The sequence below is a fragment of the Tinamus guttatus genome, unplaced genomic scaffold (genome assembly GCF_059628265.1).
Source record: "Tinamus guttatus ecotype Peru unplaced genomic scaffold, ASM5962826v1 Tinamus_guttatus_pri_ptg000263l, whole genome shotgun sequence".
Taxonomy (NCBI): domain Eukaryota; kingdom Metazoa; phylum Chordata; class Aves; order Tinamiformes; family Tinamidae; genus Tinamus; species Tinamus guttatus.
The window spans coordinates 1,036,407-1,057,588 of NW_028288797.1; the positions used below are offsets into that span (position 1 = coordinate 1,036,407).

Sequence of the window (21,182 nt, forward strand, 5' to 3'; positions counted from 1 at the left end):
TTCCTACCATGAAATTCAGTAAAGGGTTAATATGATAAAGTAACTTCACTTTTCACCCAAAAAAAGTGTTGGAAAAAAATTGTTGTTGCTTGGTATCACTTAAGCCTGCTGACATTGATATCATCAGTGTGAATGAAATTGCATGCATGTGCTGCACTGAGATGTTAGCATTCAATCTAGGGCAACAGCAGAAATCAAAACATACAAACCAAGCATTCTGTGTAACACTTCTATTTCTGCATTTGTGGAAAAAATATGATAAAATATCCATACTGTGTGCCCAGAATACTGAATACTGAACTACTATTCAATAAAGATAACGCTTCAAAGGAAAGCTCCTAAGATTTATTTGTTGGAGTTTGGATATATTATGCAACGTGGTTATTTTACACAATAGTTTTGAATACATCATCTTGGAAAGCTTTTTTCTTCTTTTAATGAAAATTAGCATTTATAAAGTAGTTGGTTTTTAAGTGGGTGTATTAACGAGGGATTTAGTGAAGATACTGTAACCCCAAATGAAACAGGCCTGTATAAGTAGGAAGACTTGGGTTAGTCTCAGTGATATCCCTGCAAGGTAAGCGCGGATCGTAGCACTGCGGTGATTCAAAACGTGCATCCCTTGTTTCAGTTTCATGATTATAACCCAAAGAAGATTTCTTTTTGCCTTCTTACTTCCAATAGCACAGTTTCAGAGGCTTAAAAACTCTCAGACCTCTCAGAAACAGCATCGAAGGGAAAATACAGTTACTTGCCCATCTGTAAGTGCCCCAATTGAAGAGCAGTGTTGTCCAGTTGTGTTAACTGCTTTTATTTTCCTTGCCACACTTGTTTTGATGCACAGAATCCCAAGTGGAAGCCCATGCGCTGCTGTATAGGGCATCTCTCAAGCAGGGACTGTCTGCTTTCCTCCTGCAAAAGTGATATTTGGTAATTTCTTTCAGTGTTAGCTGCTATCAATAGAATTCATTTCTCTCTTCAGTAGAAAATTGGAACTTTTGAAAAATATAAGATGTTTTTCAATATTAGTAGCCTGATTAGAGTTACACAAATTTCATTTTCTCCTAAGTTCACTTATGTGATTATACTGGAGACTTTCCACGATGTGTGAAATTACTTTTAGGAACAGTCATAGATACATAAAGAAGTATTTAGATCATGTGTGATGGTTTCCTGTGTAGAAATCAAGGTAGTCAGAAAAGGCAGTTTTTTTCTGTTCAAGGTATGGTAGTCTTTGTTTACAACTCCTACATTTCTTATCTCATATACATATACAGGTGAATATAGTCAATATATTGTTTCTGGCAGTGGGCAAGAAAGTTTTGGTGAAAATCTGAACTCCTATTTATTTATTAATTTACTTTAACTTCTCTATTTAGAGAAGGAGGTAAAGCCAGTTGCACTAGATTTTCAGGTAGCTAACTTCTGAAGAAAATTAAAACTGCAGGGTTTTCACTGACTGTCAATGTAACTTTTTCCCCAGTGTGGTATGATAGTACAAACACGATAAGATTTTTCCATTTCCCAATATTCAGAGGAAATGCAAGCAAAGAGGAAAATAAACCTGAAGAAATAAGAGAATATCAAGTATTTTCAATGAATAGCATAATTAAGTTAAAAGACTTGGATACATTTAATTTATTCTCCCTTCAAGCGTTCTTTGTAGTTTATTGTATTTGAGGAACATCTTGATTAAATATGCATCACTTTTTCTGAAGCTGAACTGAGATCAAAATAAGCCTTTATCAGTATAATTACACCATGCTCATGCCTAGGAGTTTAGAGGTGAGCATTGAATCTCATTCTGCTGTTTATAACTTGCATAAAACAGCATATAATATGTGTGAAAGAATTCCTCATTAATTTGTTTCTGTTAGTAGCTGTTTATTTTTCATCATCAATTATTAAGAAAAGAACAAAGCAACAGTATTTATGATAACCTGACACAGGCGAATTTGACAGCTGAACTGTAATTTCTTTTTAGTTTCTCTAACTATTCTTAGGCAGTGTAGGCAATGTCAAGTCTTTTTAAAAAGATAGCTTTCAACTGTACATTAATTTCAGGAAAGAGCATTATTTCATTTCAATTGATAGATTTCATTTCTAGTTTATATTAAAATATGCTATTGTTATTCTTAACTAATTTACCTTTTAGATTCACTTTTTTCACCTCTCCTTGTTGATAGAATAATACTTGGGTGTCTGTAGCACCTCCCATATGACAAAGACAAAGCTTCCTGTAAAAGTTTAAAAAACCCACTGTAGTCCAGAGGTGTCTTTGTAGGTGGGTTACCTGAAAATAAAGTCCTTTCCATTTTCCAGGAATTACCATTAACCTTTGGATGTACATTTCTTTGAGATGGGTTGTTTCTGAGATGCCCAAAGCCTCATTGCTATAGAAGCTTAAGGCTTACATTTCTAATTAAAGATACTAAACACTTTCAAAAGCAAGTCTTAGTCAAGTCCAAACCTGAAGAAACCCAAAATATAAGGTTTGGTGATCATTTTGTTTGATATTGGAATGTCTTTATGTGCAATAAAGATAATTCAGAGACAGTGGAGCTAGCAGGTTCTCTCTTTCTGTGATCCATGTCCTATGCCCTTACTACAGCCTTAGTGGCCTTTCCACTTCAGACATCATCTTCTGGCTATTCTTCTACTTCTCTTACACAATACAGTGTTAATGTCTTTAATTGATGACTTTTTAAGAGAAACTTGCTTGGGGGGGAAAAAAAATCCCAATAATACAGGAAAATTAAAATTGGCCTATAAACAACTCTTTAATAAAGTAGCTTTGTTCATAGAACCTTTCTTAAGTTTTCCTAGTTTCCTGGCATTTTTTATCTTTCTTAACAAATCTATAATAATTTTTCTTTTAATGTAGTTTTTAATGTTATTTATACTTGTTAAGGAAGATTTTGCCTTTCATTACTTGAGATACAGGCAGAATAGGAAATTTTCTCTGTTATTACAGAAAATTGCTGTCATATTGCGTTTGATTTCCTATGCAAAATACACATTTTTCTAAGACTGAGATGTTTGACCTAACTAAATTATTCAGATCCTGCATTAGTACGAAATATATTTGCCTGTGATAGATGAGACACTAGAAGAATTCTTTTCTTTTTATGTTTCTTTTTTTTTTGTATAACTTTTTTTTTCTCCGTGACTTTTTTTTTCTTCTTGTGTGTGAAAATAGAGTAATATTTTGGGGATAGAAGTTATCTCTCTAAGGACTCTGCATAATTCTAAGCTATAAATAATGATTTGATTTGTTTTCCAAGAGACATTATGTAGATTTAAACTTTTCACTCTTCTAAAACTAATTTAGCTGTCATTTGATAGTATCCAGTGGTATCTAGATACTATTTAGATCTACTACTACTATTTAGTACTATCTGGATACTATTTATACTAATCTAGATACTATTTGATAGTATCATGGGTGGGAGGGAGCTTCTAAGAAAGGATCATTCATTACTGAATTTTGTGTGTCTCATTAGTAGTGGAGATGGCAATTCTTCTACCTCAGTGAAGGATCCCCTTGGAGTCCTAGAAGGCATCGTGTCTGCAGTCCACACGAGTGTTGAAAAAGGGTAAGAAGTTATTGTATGGATTCTTTGGTTAAGGCTTTGAAGAATACATCTTAAGAAAGCATGGAAGGTACAGTACTAAATGTGGATGACTTATTCATGGGTATATCTAATGGGTTTGCATTCCAAGATGTTATTCTGGAACAAGATATCATTTATAATGTTTAAAATCTGAGACACTTATTTGATGATCTGGAAGAAATCAAGTCATTGAACCTAAAAGTAGGTCAGCCACATACTGTGGTAATTTGAGGAAATTGTATTTCAGCTCTGACTACTGCAGGTTGAATAATTGCCAGAAGTAGAGTTCTTCACTGGTTTTCTTTTAGTTCACTAGAAAAACAACAAATAATAATGATAGAGATATCTAAATGTATCAGTATTTCTGAAATTTTGTTGCAGAAATTTCACAAATGCTTCTGTTTTTTTTCGTCCTTTTTGCTTCTGTTTTTTTTCGTCCTTTTTGTGTATATGCCCTTCTTTCAGCTTTTGGAATGATCAGGCTGAGTCTGGCTCTGCGATTTTTTTTTTTTTTAGTTTTTTTTTTTTTTTTTTTTTTTTAGTTTTTCTACCAGATGTAAGAACTAAGAACAGGAAAAGCAATTGCCTTGTTTTGTGGCAATGCCTACACTGGCATTAAATTAGTTAAATGCAGTAATATCAAGCTATTGGATACTGAACTTGACTGATTTGATATCATAATTTACAGTACATCTGACTTGTAATATTCCGCTGTAAATGGGAACGTAAGAGCTGTTTTATTCAGACATACACTTTTTCAGATTTTTTTCTCTGTGCGGTTGCGCTATTAACATTAAAGTCTTAAAGTAGTAAGTTGGAGTGAGGACTGCAAGAATTTATTTAGATTCATTTAAATATTTATTCCTTTTTACCTGTTCAAACTCCAACTATTCTGTTTACAAAGCACACATTTTCCCTTCAAGGAAACTTATATTAATATCAGGTGTGAGCTCTGCAGAACTCTGGAAATACTGCAGCAGACCATCTTTTTAATACTCATACTTTGAATTTACAGTTTCAGTGCCACCAGTCATTTCTAATTTAGCTCAAGTTCTGAGCTGAACAACATTATTCAAACAATAAAACGTCTAAATAAAATTGTAATCAGGACCTGCTGAAAATCTAAACTGTCAATATTTATTATTTCAGAGCTGCAAGACAGGTTAAATTGGTGTTTTCTAATGGTAATACTTTCCCGTCTGCCTTGTTAAGATAAATAAGGGAGCATTAGCTATAAATAACACTCCAGCTGGAACCACTTTCTCAATTTGTTTTGTTTTGTTTTTTAAAGCAGGGGGAGCTGTAGCTTGAAATGCTACTAAAGGATAGATGAATACTATTTGCTGGTTTATTACATGTTCATTAAGAGGCAGGAAGGAATAAAATGAAATCTTCTGACACTGCTAGCAAGTTGGCTGTGTTTGTGCAAATGGGTGTAGTGTAAATGTTTTCACTCACGTTGTATTTAGTCTAATGCACTGCTTTTGGTAGTCTCATATAGTTGTCTAATCTAATTAGTGAATTAAAATGAAATATCTTTTTCTCCTGCCAAGGTAATATGGGCATTCTGTAATTATTAGCATACCAGAGCCATTGGCTATTGATGGTATAGGAAAAAAAAAGAGAAATGACTAGAGTTACGAAGAGGAAAATCAATGGTGAAAGTAGAGAAGGTATCAATACAGGGAGGAGGAGGGTGTAGGGCAATAAGATTTATCTTCAAATACAAAAAAAAAAAAAAGTCATACTTGAAAAGCAGCCAGTCGAGTTTGTTTTCATAAGGCCAGGTGGTATGCAAGTATAGGCATCAGTCAAGACCAGACAAAATAAAACAGCTTACATTTTTAGGTCCTAAAATCCACTGTCATTATGATCATATTATTTTGTCAGATCTGGAGAGAGGTTCCTAGAATATTACATGGTTATTTGACCAAGTTTTTTTTGTATTTAAGTCTTTATATGGGAGAGGGCAAGGTGGAGAGTGTCTTCAGATGCCTCAAGGAGCCCTCTGCGTAACCACTTCCCTTAGATATCAGCTTAAGCATTTAGGGTAATTTCATTGCTAAAATTAAGGTGCTTTATTTACTGTAAGTGGTGCAACTGCCTTATTATAAAGGTCTTTCATCGTAACAGTAAAGTTTAGTGAGTGAGGCTGTATCAGCAAAGGATTAAAGACTGGGCATCTAGCCTGTGAGCCAGCCTTGTGTCCTGCAAGGTGGGCTCTGCCAAGGCAAAATAAAGATGCTGACTGTCCTTTGACAGGCATGGGGCTTTGCCTGATAAAGGCTGTGGTCTTAAAGTACAGTCTTAAAATTCAAATGCCCAAGAAAGTATAGTATCACATGATGCTTCGATTAAAAGCGTGTTTCATATGCATTTCAAAGATATACTACAAACTGGTTTATTGAAAATTTCAAGGTATAATCACTAGATAAATAGCAATGAGTGAAGCTTTTATTTTTGTTTGTTTTTGTTTTGTTTTAGTAGAATTCTCTAGGAGCTTGTTCTTGTTATTACAATACTTAACTGTCTAGATGATATTAATTTGTTTCCTGAAGTATGAATAGGCAATAAAAGTGTTAACATAACAAGTCCACTTTCAACCCTTACTATTCTTGCTTCATCTAATGCATCAAGTTGTTGTTGTTGTTGTTTTTGTTTTGCTTTGTTTTGTTTTATCATTGAGGGTATCTACCTTTCCTTTCCTGGCTATATTGTCATGGCCAGAATGGATTCAGAAATAGTCTGATGGAAATATCTATTTCAGAATTTAGGACTAACCATGGTGCAGTTTGTCTGCTGGACTCGTTTATATGATTCTCACCTCATAATCCTCTCAGCATTTTGCATGTTGGTAGCATTAAATTCTTTTTTGTGCAGCTGAAGCCTTTGGGGAAGGTATTAAATGATAGTTAATAGTAAATGGCACATAGAGGTTAAACCTAATGGTTTCTGCTGACTCTTTTGGTATTCTAAATAGGTTTTTATTTAAAAGGTATTAAATTATACTTTAATTTAAGTAACATTGAAGATACCTGTCCAGATAGTTCTTTGTCTTAATATCATATTTTAGTAATTTTTATATACTTAATTATTTCCTCTTTGTAGAAAAAAATTCAAGTTTCTCTTACAAAAATAAGTTCAAGTGGGCAAAAAGCAAAATTGCTGAACAACAATAATAAAAGATAGTAGCAATTTCCATGCTAGGCAGCAAGATATAAAGCCTCTGTTACAGTCTTGTGCTCTTGTATTACAAAATTCCAACAAAAAGCAGATCTGAAGTCTTATATGCCAGCATATATATAATTATTCATAGTATATTAAACAGATGAATTGTATTTTGCAAAGCAAAGAAGTCCAAGAGTCTACAGAGAATAATACTTTCTCTAGTGTCCCCTAATGGGCTGAATTTCACAACATTTCGTGAAATTAATTTGGTGGAAAGCATGTGCATGCTTCCTTTAAACCCAGTTAGCTAGAACAAAATATACTAAATTTGATTCCAAAGTTAAACATTGTGGACTCTTTGAACCTACTCAGAAAGCCATACTCTAACCACGACTTATTATATATGCTTATAAAAAACATGTATTTTTCAGATACTTCAGGGAAAAAAAAGCCAATCTATTATGATAGTTTACTCATTCAAGTAATTAGAATTTTTTGATTAATTTATTTAAAATTTGGACTAGATTTGGACTAAATTTGACTTTTGCCAAACTGTATTATCTTCCAGAAAAGAACTGTTCAGATTGTTCCCTGGAACATATAAACATATTTATGCTCCCTTGAGGTAGGAATAATAATTTAAACTTGATAAATATGAGTAGAATTATTAATCAGAAAAAATGAAAAAACCTTCTATAGCTGAGGACTCTGCTATGTACACAGACATTTGTCCTTTTGATGCTTTCACGGAATAACTCTTCTTTGCTGAAGCATATGTATTGCACGGTTCTTACTATGTTTATGTGACTGTGATCAAGTCTAAAATGGCCAAGGTAATAGGAGTGTTTAGAAAAATGTACTGCAACAAGTCTGTGTTTTGCTCAAGTCGTGTGTTGTGGTTCCCATTCCCTGACAGGCGCGCAGGGGTGACAGTGCTGGAAGAGCCCCATCAGCTTTAGCTCCCTATATTGTGCAAAGGCATCTTTTAAAACACGAGGGAAGTAAAGGCTTGATAGTTAAACCCTCTCATGGCGGTGGTGGGGAAAAAGCTTCTTTGTTGAGATGTGTGAAACAATGTTTAACGCTTGTTTTCCAGCATGAAGATAGTGGTGAAATCTTTCAGTAAGTTGGCGTTTGAGTTTTACTCAAGTGAAATCATTGACGTAGAGGTAGAAATATTTTTGGTTTTGATCAAATCAAGTATTTGATTTTTTTTTCAGTTTGACTACAGAGCATTTATCAGGACAGGGATTTGGTGAAGATCATCTTAAAGTGTAAAAAGTTTCAAGATGATATTTCATTTTGCTTTTCCTACACATGTGCTGATGTTATTCCTTATTTTGTGCTTCAGAAACAGACTTTGCTAGCTACTGAGAGCTGTAGTTTTAGTATATTAATTGTTTTTCCCACAGTAGAATTTTTTGACTCCCTTATGTTATTGAATTTTGGCACCTTTATGCATTGAATGATTGAAATGTATAAAAATGGATTTACTCTAAAGCATAGAAAAGATCATTTAACTTTCCAATCCCACTATTTTCTGGAAGTCACATAAGGCAAGAGTATGGTTTAGGGGAATGGGAGCTGTGTGTGTGGTTTTTTTGTGTGTATGTGTGTCTCTATGATTATATAATTTTTAATTATGTATATTTGCCAGGTTCCCTTTCCTAGGTAACTTTATTTCATTGCAGGTTTTCTAGAACGTGTAATGAAATAATAGCAAACTTGGGCTGTAACAAACTTCCATTGAGGTTTTGAATCATTTGGCTGTTTTCCTTTTTTATTCATTGAAAAACATTATATTTAAAAAAGACAGCAGTTGATGAAGATCTTAAAAGTTGATACAGTTTGTTACAACATGATCATTACCAAATCACACAGGCAGAAATGCAAGGAATGGTGTTTTCTATACTTCGAACAACAATTTTGATAGATCGCCATTTTGAATGTGTTCACCTGTGTTTCAATTCTGCATACCAAGAAAAAATAATTCATGAGCCTTCTGAGGAAATTTATTGCAATGAGAACATAACTTGGCAAATGCATGCTGGTTTTGTGTTAGCTTTACTAAAGACAGTTAACACTGAATTATTTAACTTGAATTCCAGGGAGAAAGTAGTATCCTCAGATGACCTGCTGGCGTGGTTGAGACCTTTCTGTGGTGATGACTCTTTACCAGTGAAGCCTCGCATCAAAGTGCTCCAAGTCATGGAACAAGCGTTCCACCTCAGTGACGAGGACAGCAAGCTGCTCGTCTTCTTCAGAACACAGGCCGTCCTCAGAGCTTGCTGGCCCGAAAGAAAGGTATTGGCATCAACAACTGTGTATAATTACAGTTAGAACTGGGATTTCATAGAATCATAGAATCCTTAAAGGCTGGAAGGGACCTCTAGAGATCATCTAGTCCAACCCCCCTGCACACGCAGGGTCACCTAGAGCACATGGCGCAGGGCTGCGTCCAAGTGAGTTTTGAAGATCTCCAGAGAAGGAGACTCCACAAGCTCTCTGGGCAGCCTGTTCCAGTGCTCTGTCACCCTCACTGTTAAGAAATTTTTACTTCAGTTCCTGTGGAACTTTTGATGCTTCAGTTTCTGGCCATTTCCCCTAGTTCTGTCGGTGGCCACCAGTGAAAAGAGACCAGCACCACCTTCCTCACTGCCTCCCTTGAGGTACTTATCGACACTGATCAGATCCCCTCTCAGCCTTCTCTTCTTCAGGCTGAACAAGCTCAGCTCTTTTTTCTAAGCCTCTTGGTTAAGTGTTACCTTATAGGCCAGCTCTGGCAATATAAGGACAGTGTCAAATGAAGAGAATTGCGTGGTGAGGAATGCATTTTTTCATCAAGGCAACTGTTACCTCTCTTTATTTAAAGTCAGTACCCAGTGAATGAAAGGTAGTAGTTTCTTAGAACAATTCATACCTTTAAGTGACCAGGTGAGAATTTTAAATCTCTCTCAGTTTAATATCAAAAAAATGAGGTAAAGTTATTCCTGAAAGAATTTACTCCAAGCTATTACTCATTTCCCTACTGAGAGGGAGGAAAAGGAAGGGAGAGGGAGAGAGAGCGTGTGCACCTGGATTAAAGGATAAGCGCATGCTTAGCTTTCATTTTTATTGTAATGTGCATACAAGTTCTAGAACTCAGCATCATTTCTACAAAAAAATAGCAAACGCTAGCTTGTTTCCTACCTTGTTTTAGAAAAATACTCTTGTTCTTAATCATCACAAACCTTGGTATGACTCTGAATAAAACTACCAGAACACTTTGTTACAACACACAGTGTGTAAAAAGTTTCTCCCCCTTTTTATCCAAATGGCTTTACTGAGGCTTTGGAGGGATTATTTGTGTGTTTTTCCGCTTATGCATGATAGGTTTTTAGGTGACCAAATGAAATATTTTTCACCATATAACTTGTATGCTTGTTCAAGTGCGCTCTTCCTTTGCCTTTTTTGTTTTTCTTTAAAAGAAAAAAACATGAAACAGTAAGGTTCTTGTTGAATACCTACTAATGCTTTAACTGCTTTATGACAAACTTTGAAGTGTTTAACTGCTCCAGAGTATACATTTTAGAACTTCTGCATTTAGTCTTTTAAGTACAATGAACATCTCCAAACTGCTTAAGAGGAAGGTACGTTCTTGTAACATCACTGTTGTCTTTGAAGTTTGTGTTGTTTTGAAGTCATGAGTTTCACTTTTTTCATGTGAATTTATTGAGAAGTAGAATTACTTCTCATCTGTTTTCATGAATGCCTCTTCCATCCACCCCCCATCCCCTGGATGACAATGCCAAATGTTCATGAGACTGAAACAAAACATTCCTAATATGTCCTACAAATCTTCTACACAAAAAACATTTTATATTCATATAAAACAAAAGCAATATCTCAGTTTTGACTCACTGAACTAAGGTCATTCAAGATAATAATCTTTAAAAGAAAATGCTTATCTCTTCTCTCCTTTAAAATTACTTTTCCCTTGCACTCACATAATGTAGGCAGTTAACTACTCAGTCACTCTTGAGTGTGTGTCTGAGACGATTATTCATCTTTAGGTTTTTGTTGTTAGTGCATAGTATCCTTGGGCAATATTTCTGCTACATGCGATCATTCTTTCCGATCCAAAAGCACTTCAGGTCTAAAGTGTTGAACTATTGAACTGAAAAATGTAGGAAATTAGATGTGGATAATAGCTTTAAGGCTTTTCTTTAAAGGAAAGGAAACTGTTATTTGACAAAAAATTTATGAGTCTCATTAAACTTGCTTGAGATTTTTAGAAGACAAGATGATTTTTATTAGTCAAATTTTATAAAACTTTACAACATAAAACTAGCAACATTTTGCTTTTATTTCATAGTGTTTTAGGATCTAATTAAGTCTCTTCTATGCCAATAATGCACTAATATGTCCTTCCCATAATAATGCTACACTGTCTGTGGTTAAATAATGTTGCACTTGAAGTGTCTTTGGTCGGTCAGAAGTTTCTTAAAGAGGTTTTAAAATTTACCAAATCAATAGTTTTCCAGTGTTCTTGATTGAGCCCCAAATTGCAGTAGTTGCCTTAGTGTAAAGTGACACAGACAGGACCGTCCGCAGTATGAAGGTGTGGATGTGGAGAGAACTGCTGCACGAAGCCTTCGGGTTGCTCACAGTTTTTCTCGTCTCAATCAGGTTGTGGTTCTTAAATAAATAAATATTGGCAGTGCTGTGGCTGTGTGAAATAACTAGGGCTAAAGGGATTGATGGAAGGCTGAAGCTCTGATCGTTTTGGTAGCTCCATGCTGCACTCTCCTATTTTCCAGTCTTTCTCTTGATCTCGGGGGGACCACAACTGGACGCAGCATTCCAGGTGCAGCCTGACAAGAAGAGTGTAATAGTTGGGTCTCCTTCCTCATTGTCACAGCAAGTGCTCTTGCTGTGCAGCCCAGGAAGAGATTTGCCTTGGCTCAGGTTCACGTTGTGTCACCCAGCACCCAAGAGCTTTCCCAGCAGAGCTTCTTCCAAGGCAGCCAGACCTCAGCTTATCCTGTCCTGCTGCTTGGCTTGGCTCCGTCCTGGGAGCACAAGACTTTACATTTACCACTATTTAAACTCAGACCATTCTTGCTGACCCAGTCTTCCAGCCTGCCAAAGCTGTGTGGCTCAAACACAATTACTGTGCTAAATAACCTCAAATCTTTCCAAGTTGATAATTATACATTGCAGAATTGCATGTATATCTGTATATGTTCTCTGTATATAGTGTTTATTGCTTAACGAAGTTCAGAAACAATTTTCATACTTGGCAAAAGTGAAAGCTGTCCTTATGCATATATATTTTTTTCCCCTAATTCCTGCTACAGAGCGCAATCATAAGAATCCTGCTGGAACACAATTAAGACAAATGTGGTAGATGGAGTCCTCTGTTTCTGGTGGGTGCCTCGTGCTAGCTAATGAGTATGTGATGTACACTGAGAAGTCCTGCTGCTCAGTCTGTTAGGTGCCAGTAACTGGCATTTGGAATTCTTCTCCGATGTCCAAAAACCAAATGAGCCATCCACATTTAGACAATTTGCTTTTGTTTTGCTCTGTTAGTCAGCTGGTGTCAAACTGTAGTCCAGGAGTTGGTGTTATGAAAAGGAAATGGTAACCCATATGACAAATAAGATTGCTTATTTTGTTAATTAACAAACAGGGAAGGTTGTGTGGTAAGACAGTGTCCTGCAGGCTGTGTTCTCACTGTCTTTGCTAGGTGCATTTCAAAATCCTTCACGGTATATTACTAAAATAGTTACGCTGTGGAACTCGGCAGTTATATCACTGCTGAAAAATAAGGGAAAGGATTTGTGGTAGGGAGACTTGGCAAAGCATTAATTAGCAGTTTTCTCTCGTCCAGGTTAATGCTTTCAGTGGAAGGGCCTTAAAGAAGCATCCTTATTCTACAGAAGTGAAAATTGAAGAACAATTTAAAAATCCAGTCAGGTCGTTGGGTAATCCTGGGTAAACCAAGGCCAAAAATAAAAATTAGGAATTACTTCTTTAAGATATGCACTGTGATATGTGGCAACTTTCAGACTGCTGTGACAGTCTGATCCATAAGTATTCCTAACTCACTACACCTTTCTGAACTTGGTCATCTTTTTTGTTACTAGCAAAATAGTAAGCTCCCTGAGATCTCACTCTGGGCTCTAATTCTACTATTAGCTAATAGAGAAACGTATGTAAGGCTTGTTTAAATAAAGTTTCATTTGTAAATATTTAACAAATATGTTCATTTGCCTATTTCTACGTTGTTTTACTTAGTTGGCATATTTTTCAGCCTTTTAGAAGGCTCACTCCTTTCCCCTGCCATTTCTTGGTACAAAAAGGGAGATCAGATATTGTAAAGGATGAATGTGGTTCCTATTGAGTAAAGATAAGTTTAATGATATTGCAGAGTTCAATTACCAGAAAATGTGTGAAAGCCACCCTCAGTGTCGCTAGTAATCCTCTTAGTCAGGCTTTGCATACATCAAAGAGGGACTTAATATTTAATTATGCTCTAGGTGGTGTAAGTAGTGGTCCCACAAATCAATGTGCTGCTGGGAAACAGGCCAGCTCTTACAAAATTAAAAATGTTGTACTTTATGGAAGCAGCTACCTATCAAACAGGCAGAAACACAGCAATTTCCAGTTCTCTAATGATTAGTTAACAAAATTAAAAATTCAGAGGTCCTTATTTTTCAAAGGCTTGAGAGTGCTTAATTCACATTCCAGTAGCATCCCACAACTACTGAAGGGAGGAAGCACGTGTTGTTTTAATCCCCTTGATGAATTTTATCTGAGCTCTTCAGGTTTTGTAATTTTCTAGTTAACTGGTGCATGAAAAATATGGGTCAAAATACTGACGTTTTCTTTAAATAAAAAAAAAAAGAACATTTTGGGGAGGTAAGAAAAGATGTCCTTTAGAATGTTCGTGTCTTGGCTTCTGGCTTTGCCCATCGATGATTGGAAATCTGTAATGACTGGCAATGTGACTAACAATTAAAATGTCTGCTTGCAGGTTATGCGTGTACGTGCTCATTCAGTTCGGTCAGAGACTGGTTACAAGGCACAAGTTTCAGTAACAAGAGTTAGAGAGTTTTGCCCCAGGAAGTTATAGGGCAATTAGCAAAGGCTCAGAAGGTAAAGCAAGTTTAATTTATGAAAAGAATTTCACAGTCGTGAAGCTTCTCTAGGCCACACCTTGTCATAAAAGGATTGCTTCATTATTATGCAAATGACAAATGTAATTATGGTTTGTATGCCACTTAAATGCAAATAGCCGTGTCATTTAGAGAAGGTAATCTCATTTAGCCTTCCCCTCATATTGTTAAATTATGTTTTTTTTCATCGTCTTGAGGGTATAGAATGCTGCTGAGTGTTGAGCATTTTTGAAAATTGGGAGGGATATCTAAAATGAATTGGGGACTGTAACTTTAAGCCCCATCATTTGCTTTGTTTAAAATTTAGCTTTGAAAATTTGCCAGGTGAATTTGTATGATGTTCCTCACCCCAAATCCATTTCAAGGTTTAAATTGCAAGAGTAGACTTACCTTGTATACAACTTTTGTGCAGTCTTAGTAATGCCTGCATTAACATAATGACTTCACGAGAATTTGTGTATGGCTATCAAGTCTCTATTGCTCTTTTCCTTACTCTTCTTTCAGTGTATGAAAAACATACATCTTTTTATACAGTATTTCAGGACATCATAAAGAAAGTTCCCAGTGAGGAGAATACTTCACTGTCCTGTGAGCTTCAGATTTGTCCGATTACCTGGAGTTGTATCTAGGTTTGAACGTGAGTGTTTGGAAAGTGGTGTGATTAAAAATTCCCCTGTCATTTTGCTGCAGCCATTTACCAGCTATCAGATAACCATGACCTACATTTAGCCTGATCTGTCAAAATGTAGGTGAAGGAGCTATAGCTGTTTAGCCTGCAGACATCTTTTATTTGTGAAACAGGCTTAATTGGAAGTAGGATTTATGGTCCTATCCACTTTGAGTAAATTAGTTAAGATGTTGTGTATCATTCTAGACAAACTGTTTCTCTACTGATAACGCATTAAAAATAAAGAAATGTAATTACTTTTGACTAATTTTTGACAATATTAATTCGCGCTTGTTGAAGATGCATTTTATCCATATGAAAACATGAAGTGTATTGTTTCTGGAAGCATAAATTGCTGCCTGCGTTAATTAAATACTTTGAGAAGGAAATAAAAAAAAATGCAGTAAGTGCACAAGTAAAAGGGATAGCAGGAAAGATTAAGTGAAGAGAAATAAAGTGAGCAAGAGCAATTGCAGTGGGAACTTTGGGTGGCCTGGTATTATGTATACAGATTAAATACATTTGCTGCATTTCATCCTTTCATATTCTATTAACTTAATCTAAGTGCGCAGTATTTAGAGTATTTTAGAGTACAACAGCTTTATCAGTGTTACATTTTATTTGCTGTTCTATGGCCATGTACTTAACTTGATTTTTAGGTTTCTTGCTATGGTGCTCTTAATTGATAAAGCTCACTCAGGTGCCTGCAGTTTGGTCTGCTCAAAGCCACAGTCTTTCCAAAGAATCCATTTGTCTATAAGAAAAGGAGCAGTATAAACTAATGACAAATTCTCCTCTTTTCTTTTACCATTCCATCCTAAACAGTGTTTTCTTTTTGTTTCTTTATCTGGGCCCTTTTTAGTAGGTAATGTTCTTCAGTGTTTTCTAGTCAGAGATTTCTTAAAAAGTCTTTTGAGAATGTGAATAAATTCTTAAACTGTTTTTCTTAAGCACTATTTTATCTATTTCTTAAAGGAATCATAATGTATTAATAATTATGGTTGTCAGTTGATGTCATGCCTTTTTCATGCAGTCTTATCTTATTCCTTCAATCTCCTTACTAGTTGGCAATATTTTTGAGAGATCTGTAAACTCGGGACCATCTGAGGAGTCACCCTGGGATATTTATAAAGTATTTCTACTTTCATTGTCATTTCATGCTCTCATGAGAGAGAATGTATTTTTTTTTTCCACAAGAAAAGTGGCCACTTTGTATTTAACCTTCTTTACAAACAGTGTATAAACTCTAGATCTTTCTGCTTTTAAAAATATAAATTTGTCTGATATGTAAGTAGTTACAAGAGCTCTTTTCCTCTTAAAAAAAAAAAAAAAAAAAAAAAAGAGTTTGTAGACTGAAGTCCAGGGCCTATCATCACCACAAAATTTCACAAAAATATGCCATCACCCATATTTAGGGCAATGAATCTGAATATATTGTTGTTATTAGCACCTATTGTTACATTCTAAAATTAATATTCATGAAATAAGTTCAAAGACTAGCTTCTGAATGATTCTTCCATGTATTTCTCTGGAACTAGTTGTTGAAAGAATCAATCCATTTCTTAACGGACAGCAAAGAAGAAGTTTTTCCACGCAGTTTTCCAGTTTAGAAAACTGCCAGGCTTGTGTATGGGTTGTAGGCCTCTGTGGGCCTCTGTGCACCCTCTGCTGTGTCTTAGGCCCCCACAAAGTTCTCCCCTGACAAGAAGATTTGACAAAAAATTATGTAAAACTTGAGCTAAGGACAGGTTCTGCCCCTTTTGTACTTTAAGGAAACTTAGTGTCTGTGTTTTTGTAGCTTTATTAAAAGCTACAACTGGCAGTTAAAGTTTTAAGAGTTCTGGACTGCCGAGCAAAGGCTATGTGCCTCAGACCTAGCTTTTCAGGTTTCTGAAAATTAAACTAATGTGTCTTTGGACCAGAATAGGACCATAAGTTCTCCTGAGCAAATGAGAATGATTTCAGACTTTCATCTGCTTTATAGAAAGGCTTTTTTCCTTATCCCAGAAAAATCTTCATTATACTCATTTCATGCTTAAGCAGCAATACCTGATTAAGAAAATAAACCCTTATTCTTTGATTGTGTGGTAAAACCTCTGAATTCTATGTTAAACCCAAGTAATGTCTGCTGCTTTGAAATGTGATGTGCTCCCTTTTCAAAATATTTAGGGAAAATGCAGCCTGTAAATAGATATTTTTACTTGCTATGTGTTATAAGCCTGAAAGCCTGCTTTGCTTTGGGCATGGTCCTTGCTTACTTCTGGTCATGTAGAGTTTAGATACTTTGGAATTTACTTCCAATGAGGTGGGGAAAAACACCCTGCTTGCGTAATGCCATATAGTGTGATGGTTGCATGTTTTTGCCTAGATGCTTTTGATTATTGCCCTATTATTCTGATTATGCAACAGAAAATGAGAGTATTTTGGTTTCTATTGGGCTGTTACTTTCAAAAACAAAACTTTACTGTGTGAGGTTAGTTTGTCTGTAGGATGACACTTCAGAAAAATTAATTTTGACAAGCATTCATTTAAGTGAAAACTTTTTGTTAATGGTTTTTCCTCCATTAGCAAGCATCAGAGACTTTGATTGCAACAGCAATTCTACAGATAGTTGAATCCTGGGAGCTTGTGTACACACTGCTACTTAATGTCAGTAGTGATCAGAAAAGTGAAGCCACGGAGCCATTTACATGAGTTAAGCTGACATAAATTTAACTGCTTACAGTTAAAAGTCACTTTTAAGGAGTAAAATCCTGTCATTTCAGGCTGCATGGTCCATCACCTTTATTCCTATTTTAAATTTGGAGTATCTAATAGATACATAGTTTATAAAGACTGGAATAACAATTAATAGCTGCTACATACAAAAAAAAAAGAATTGCATGTGTTCAAGTCACTCATGTTAAATAGATGTTTAGCCATGTTTTACATAAATCTACTTTTCACCTATCAGCTAACATGTAGTCAGTGTACATTTTAAGTAACATAGATCTTGTCTCTTGTGATTGTATCTATCTTACAGTTTTTCTAAATGCATATTTTTATTTCTTTGTTCTTTTCTGTTCATCTCAAGATCTTTGTATAATCATTTTATAGGGGTTTTCTGTGTGCCACAATTTATTTGCAGAACAGCCTTCTGCAGAATAAAAATGAGTGAATTTTATTTTCTGCACACTTTTTGCATTTTTAGCCATTAACATCATACTTGTGTTTACTTGAATCTATATGCATTTCTCAGGGATATTGAGCTGCATGTCAAGTAGGAAGGAAATCAAAGGATATATAAATGAGTTTTGGAAAATAAAAATGTTCTTGGATACTTCTACAAGACATGCAGCTTAACATGTGAACATGTGGCTGAGCCTTTGCTTATTCCATCACCACCACCATTAGACTTTTTGTTGATTTTTTTTTTTAATTTAATACCACCAATCTACTTATCCCACTAATTAACTTCTATTTGAGCACAATCTGGCCTGTGAGAATGATGCATAGCAGACCTCTGTGTATGGTGATCATTATTAATTGTAATAATTTTTACCTATTAGATTCTGTTTGGGGGGAAAGTGCAAGAAAACCTCACCTCAAAGGTCTGGTACTATTTGGTTAGAAAGTGGAGGTTGTAAACATTGGATTTGTCAGCCAAACCTGTGACTTGGGTTTTAAATTTGTATTTCTTGCTATACTAAGATTTCATTTTGATTGCAGACACTTCTTACTGATGCATCATTAGTGACTGTTCCAAATGTGGGTCAGAGACCTACGTTTCCTTTCCAGCCTCTCTTCACAATTCAGTGTATGTTCCAGCAAGCCCTCTGTCTGCTCCCTCCCCTTTAAATCCAGTGGAGGGGCTGTGTTGTCAGCAAGGTGGTCACACTGCCAGCTGAAGTTGTATTCCCCCCAGCAATGGAAATCAACAGTATTTTGAATGTGGTAGATTTTTTATATATATATATATATATATTTAGCATTTATTTTTGTTTCTAAGGTGGAGAAGGTAGGCTGAAATACATCATATCAGATAGAATTTTTTCCTTAAAACTATTCCTTTGCATTAATTGTGATTGCTCCGTAATCATATCCTCACAAAGGTCCCTTGGCAAAGGAATTTAAATCTGCAAAATTGATGTGATCTTCAAACCAGATCATGTATTTTCATACAATATTTTTTTCATAAAATAGAAACAAATTCCTTCATTACTGTGGGGGCATTTTTGAGACCAGTACAACAGTTTTTGAGAAGTTACCAGTTCCTCAGCTGTGATTTGCAACCTGATGACTACTATGTAATATATTTCTATTTATTGAAATCCAAAACAGATTGGTAGTAGGACTGTGCATGCATGTAAGCTTGAGCAGATGGAATAAATAAGATGGAAAAAGTAACATTTAGAACTATCATCTTTTTCTGCCGGGTGGGGAATATATTTGGAATACACTTCTGGGAAGGTAAAACTCATCTTTGCAAAAGGAAAAATGAATTTACCAAATGACATAGATCAGCATATGACTATTTTTACATAACTTAGTCCATAGCAAATTTTGACCTTGGATCATAAACGTCAAAGCTTTACGTGTGCACTCTTCAGATTGCACTTTTTTTCTCTCAAAAGTAAAAGTTTTCGTAGGTTTTCTGAAAAATAAGAAATGAATATGTAAGTTGCAACTCCAGTATGAGGCGTAAGTTGAATCCTTAGTAAGGAAGTTGATGGCAATATATTGCAGTTCCTGACAGCAGTTCATTTGGCAGTATTCCTATATATATATGTGATTTTGCTTTTCGGTTTAGATAGAGAGTTGCATGACTGGACTGCAGTGAGGGTCTGCAATGTTAGCATTGAAACTGCCATGAGCACTAACATGGGATTTAATGAGTTGTGATGGCACTGAATTTGATTGTATGAGAGTACCCTGAACCTGAACAGATGAGAAGTGCCAAACATTTTAGTATAAATACATATGACAATTTAAAAAAAAATGAAATGTGAAATGAGGAAGCCATTTAAAATTTAAGGGCCTCTAATCCATGTTCCCAGGAACTGGAAATGATCCTATGTGTATACAAGCTCTAAACTCAACTGTTACCGATCTTAGCAGGTAGAATCTGCTAGAGTAGATTATGAAGGGTTATGTTCTAAATGATAGATGGGAATCATTTACAAGGAAGTTATTAAACTTGTTTGCCTTTTATCTTTAATTCAAAAGTCTGTCTGTTAGAAAGCACTCTAGCTCAAACAAAAGGTATGAGTTTAGTGCAAAACTATTTGATAAGATAGCATTACCTCGATTAGTAGAATAGATTACAGTAGCGTTTATACTTTTAAGTCTGTTACTACTCTTTCCAAGTTCTTTTTATTGTTTCATTGAGAATTTCCCTCTGATAACATCCTAAAAAAAAAGTTTCAGGAAGCCTGGTTTAGAAATAATGGGATGCTGACAGAGCATTTGGGAATACAGTGCCTTGTGGGTTTGGGTTTCCCCTTAAAAAAGGCTTACTGTTATGCTGAAATGTGAGGGATTTAAATGAGATATTTCAATACATGCTTGTGTTTTTTTTGCCTTGTTTTACATGTCTGTAACAGAAAAGGTTGATATAAAGTCCAACATCTTGAAACAATTTTAAGAGAATGAAATAACTAACGAAAAAGCTTTTAAAAGTTACTGATATTACCTTTGTAAAATCAGTAGCTATATTTTTTTTCAGTGTGTTTTTTTTTCTTTCTTTTTTTTTATTTTAACGTTAGTTTCCACATTTGTATTCATATACTGAGTAACTCGGTTTAAAATTCAGAGTGAGTTTAAGAGAGTTTTTCTGTGTCCTTTGCAATGAGTTTTTAACTTTGCCAGCCCTGTTCTGGAGATGGACCTTGTGGTAGCCACACAGATACCAGCAGATTGATGCACCAGACAGGACAATGGCATTTTTCAGTAACCAGCTCTATGTGTTTGCGTAGGAAGAGCAATGTTTTTTTCCCTTGATTTACCTGTTCAATTTATTATCTTTTTAAAGCAAGACTATGTTTTTGTTCAGTGAAGAGCTCATTGAGATGTCAGTCTCAGAATTGTTTTCAAAATGCTACCAATCCTTTCAGTCAATGCCTTGAAATGGTTCTTTTGTGGTGAGTGGAAGTTTTAGCATCAATACTCCTATCTTGAGTCTGAGAAGAATCTGTCATATCACTCTATATTTTAAAACACAGTATATATGAAGTCTCTACTGCAAAAGCTGATAGTCAGGTAAATAAATAAATACTTAAAAGTAGTCAGAATGAACTGAGAATCTACTGTAGCAATAAGGGTCTATCCAAATTCCTACTTAATACTTCTATTTTTAATGCCATTTTAATTCAGATTTACACTGCAGTGACAAATGTGAAAATATCTTGAGGTGTTTGCATTTGCAATCTGGTAGATGTAATAAAATGGGTTTTATAATGATGTAAATCAGGAGGTTGTTGTCTGTGACTCTTGGATACAAACACAAATATCTCTTCATGTTGGGAATTGGTTTTAAGCACACATGTAGTTTATCTCAACAGTGCAAGCAATTATAACCCAGGAAAATGTTTCTGT

The 21,182-nt window shown here is 35.2% G+C and overlaps 1 protein-coding gene across 1 annotated transcript in view; it reads left to right on the forward strand.

Moving 5' to 3' along the window:
* NBAS (NBAS subunit of NRZ tethering complex) overlaps positions 1–21,182 on the forward strand; it is a 146,639-nt gene that overhangs the window by 99,628 nt on the left and 25,829 nt on the right. The window contains exons 47-48 of the mRNA XM_088527201.1: positions 3,507–3,596; positions 8,891–9,086. Coding sequence (XP_088383327.1) covers positions 3,507–3,596; positions 8,891–9,086 — 286 coding nt within the window. The remainder of the gene's footprint in view (positions 1–3,506; positions 3,597–8,890; positions 9,087–21,182) is intronic.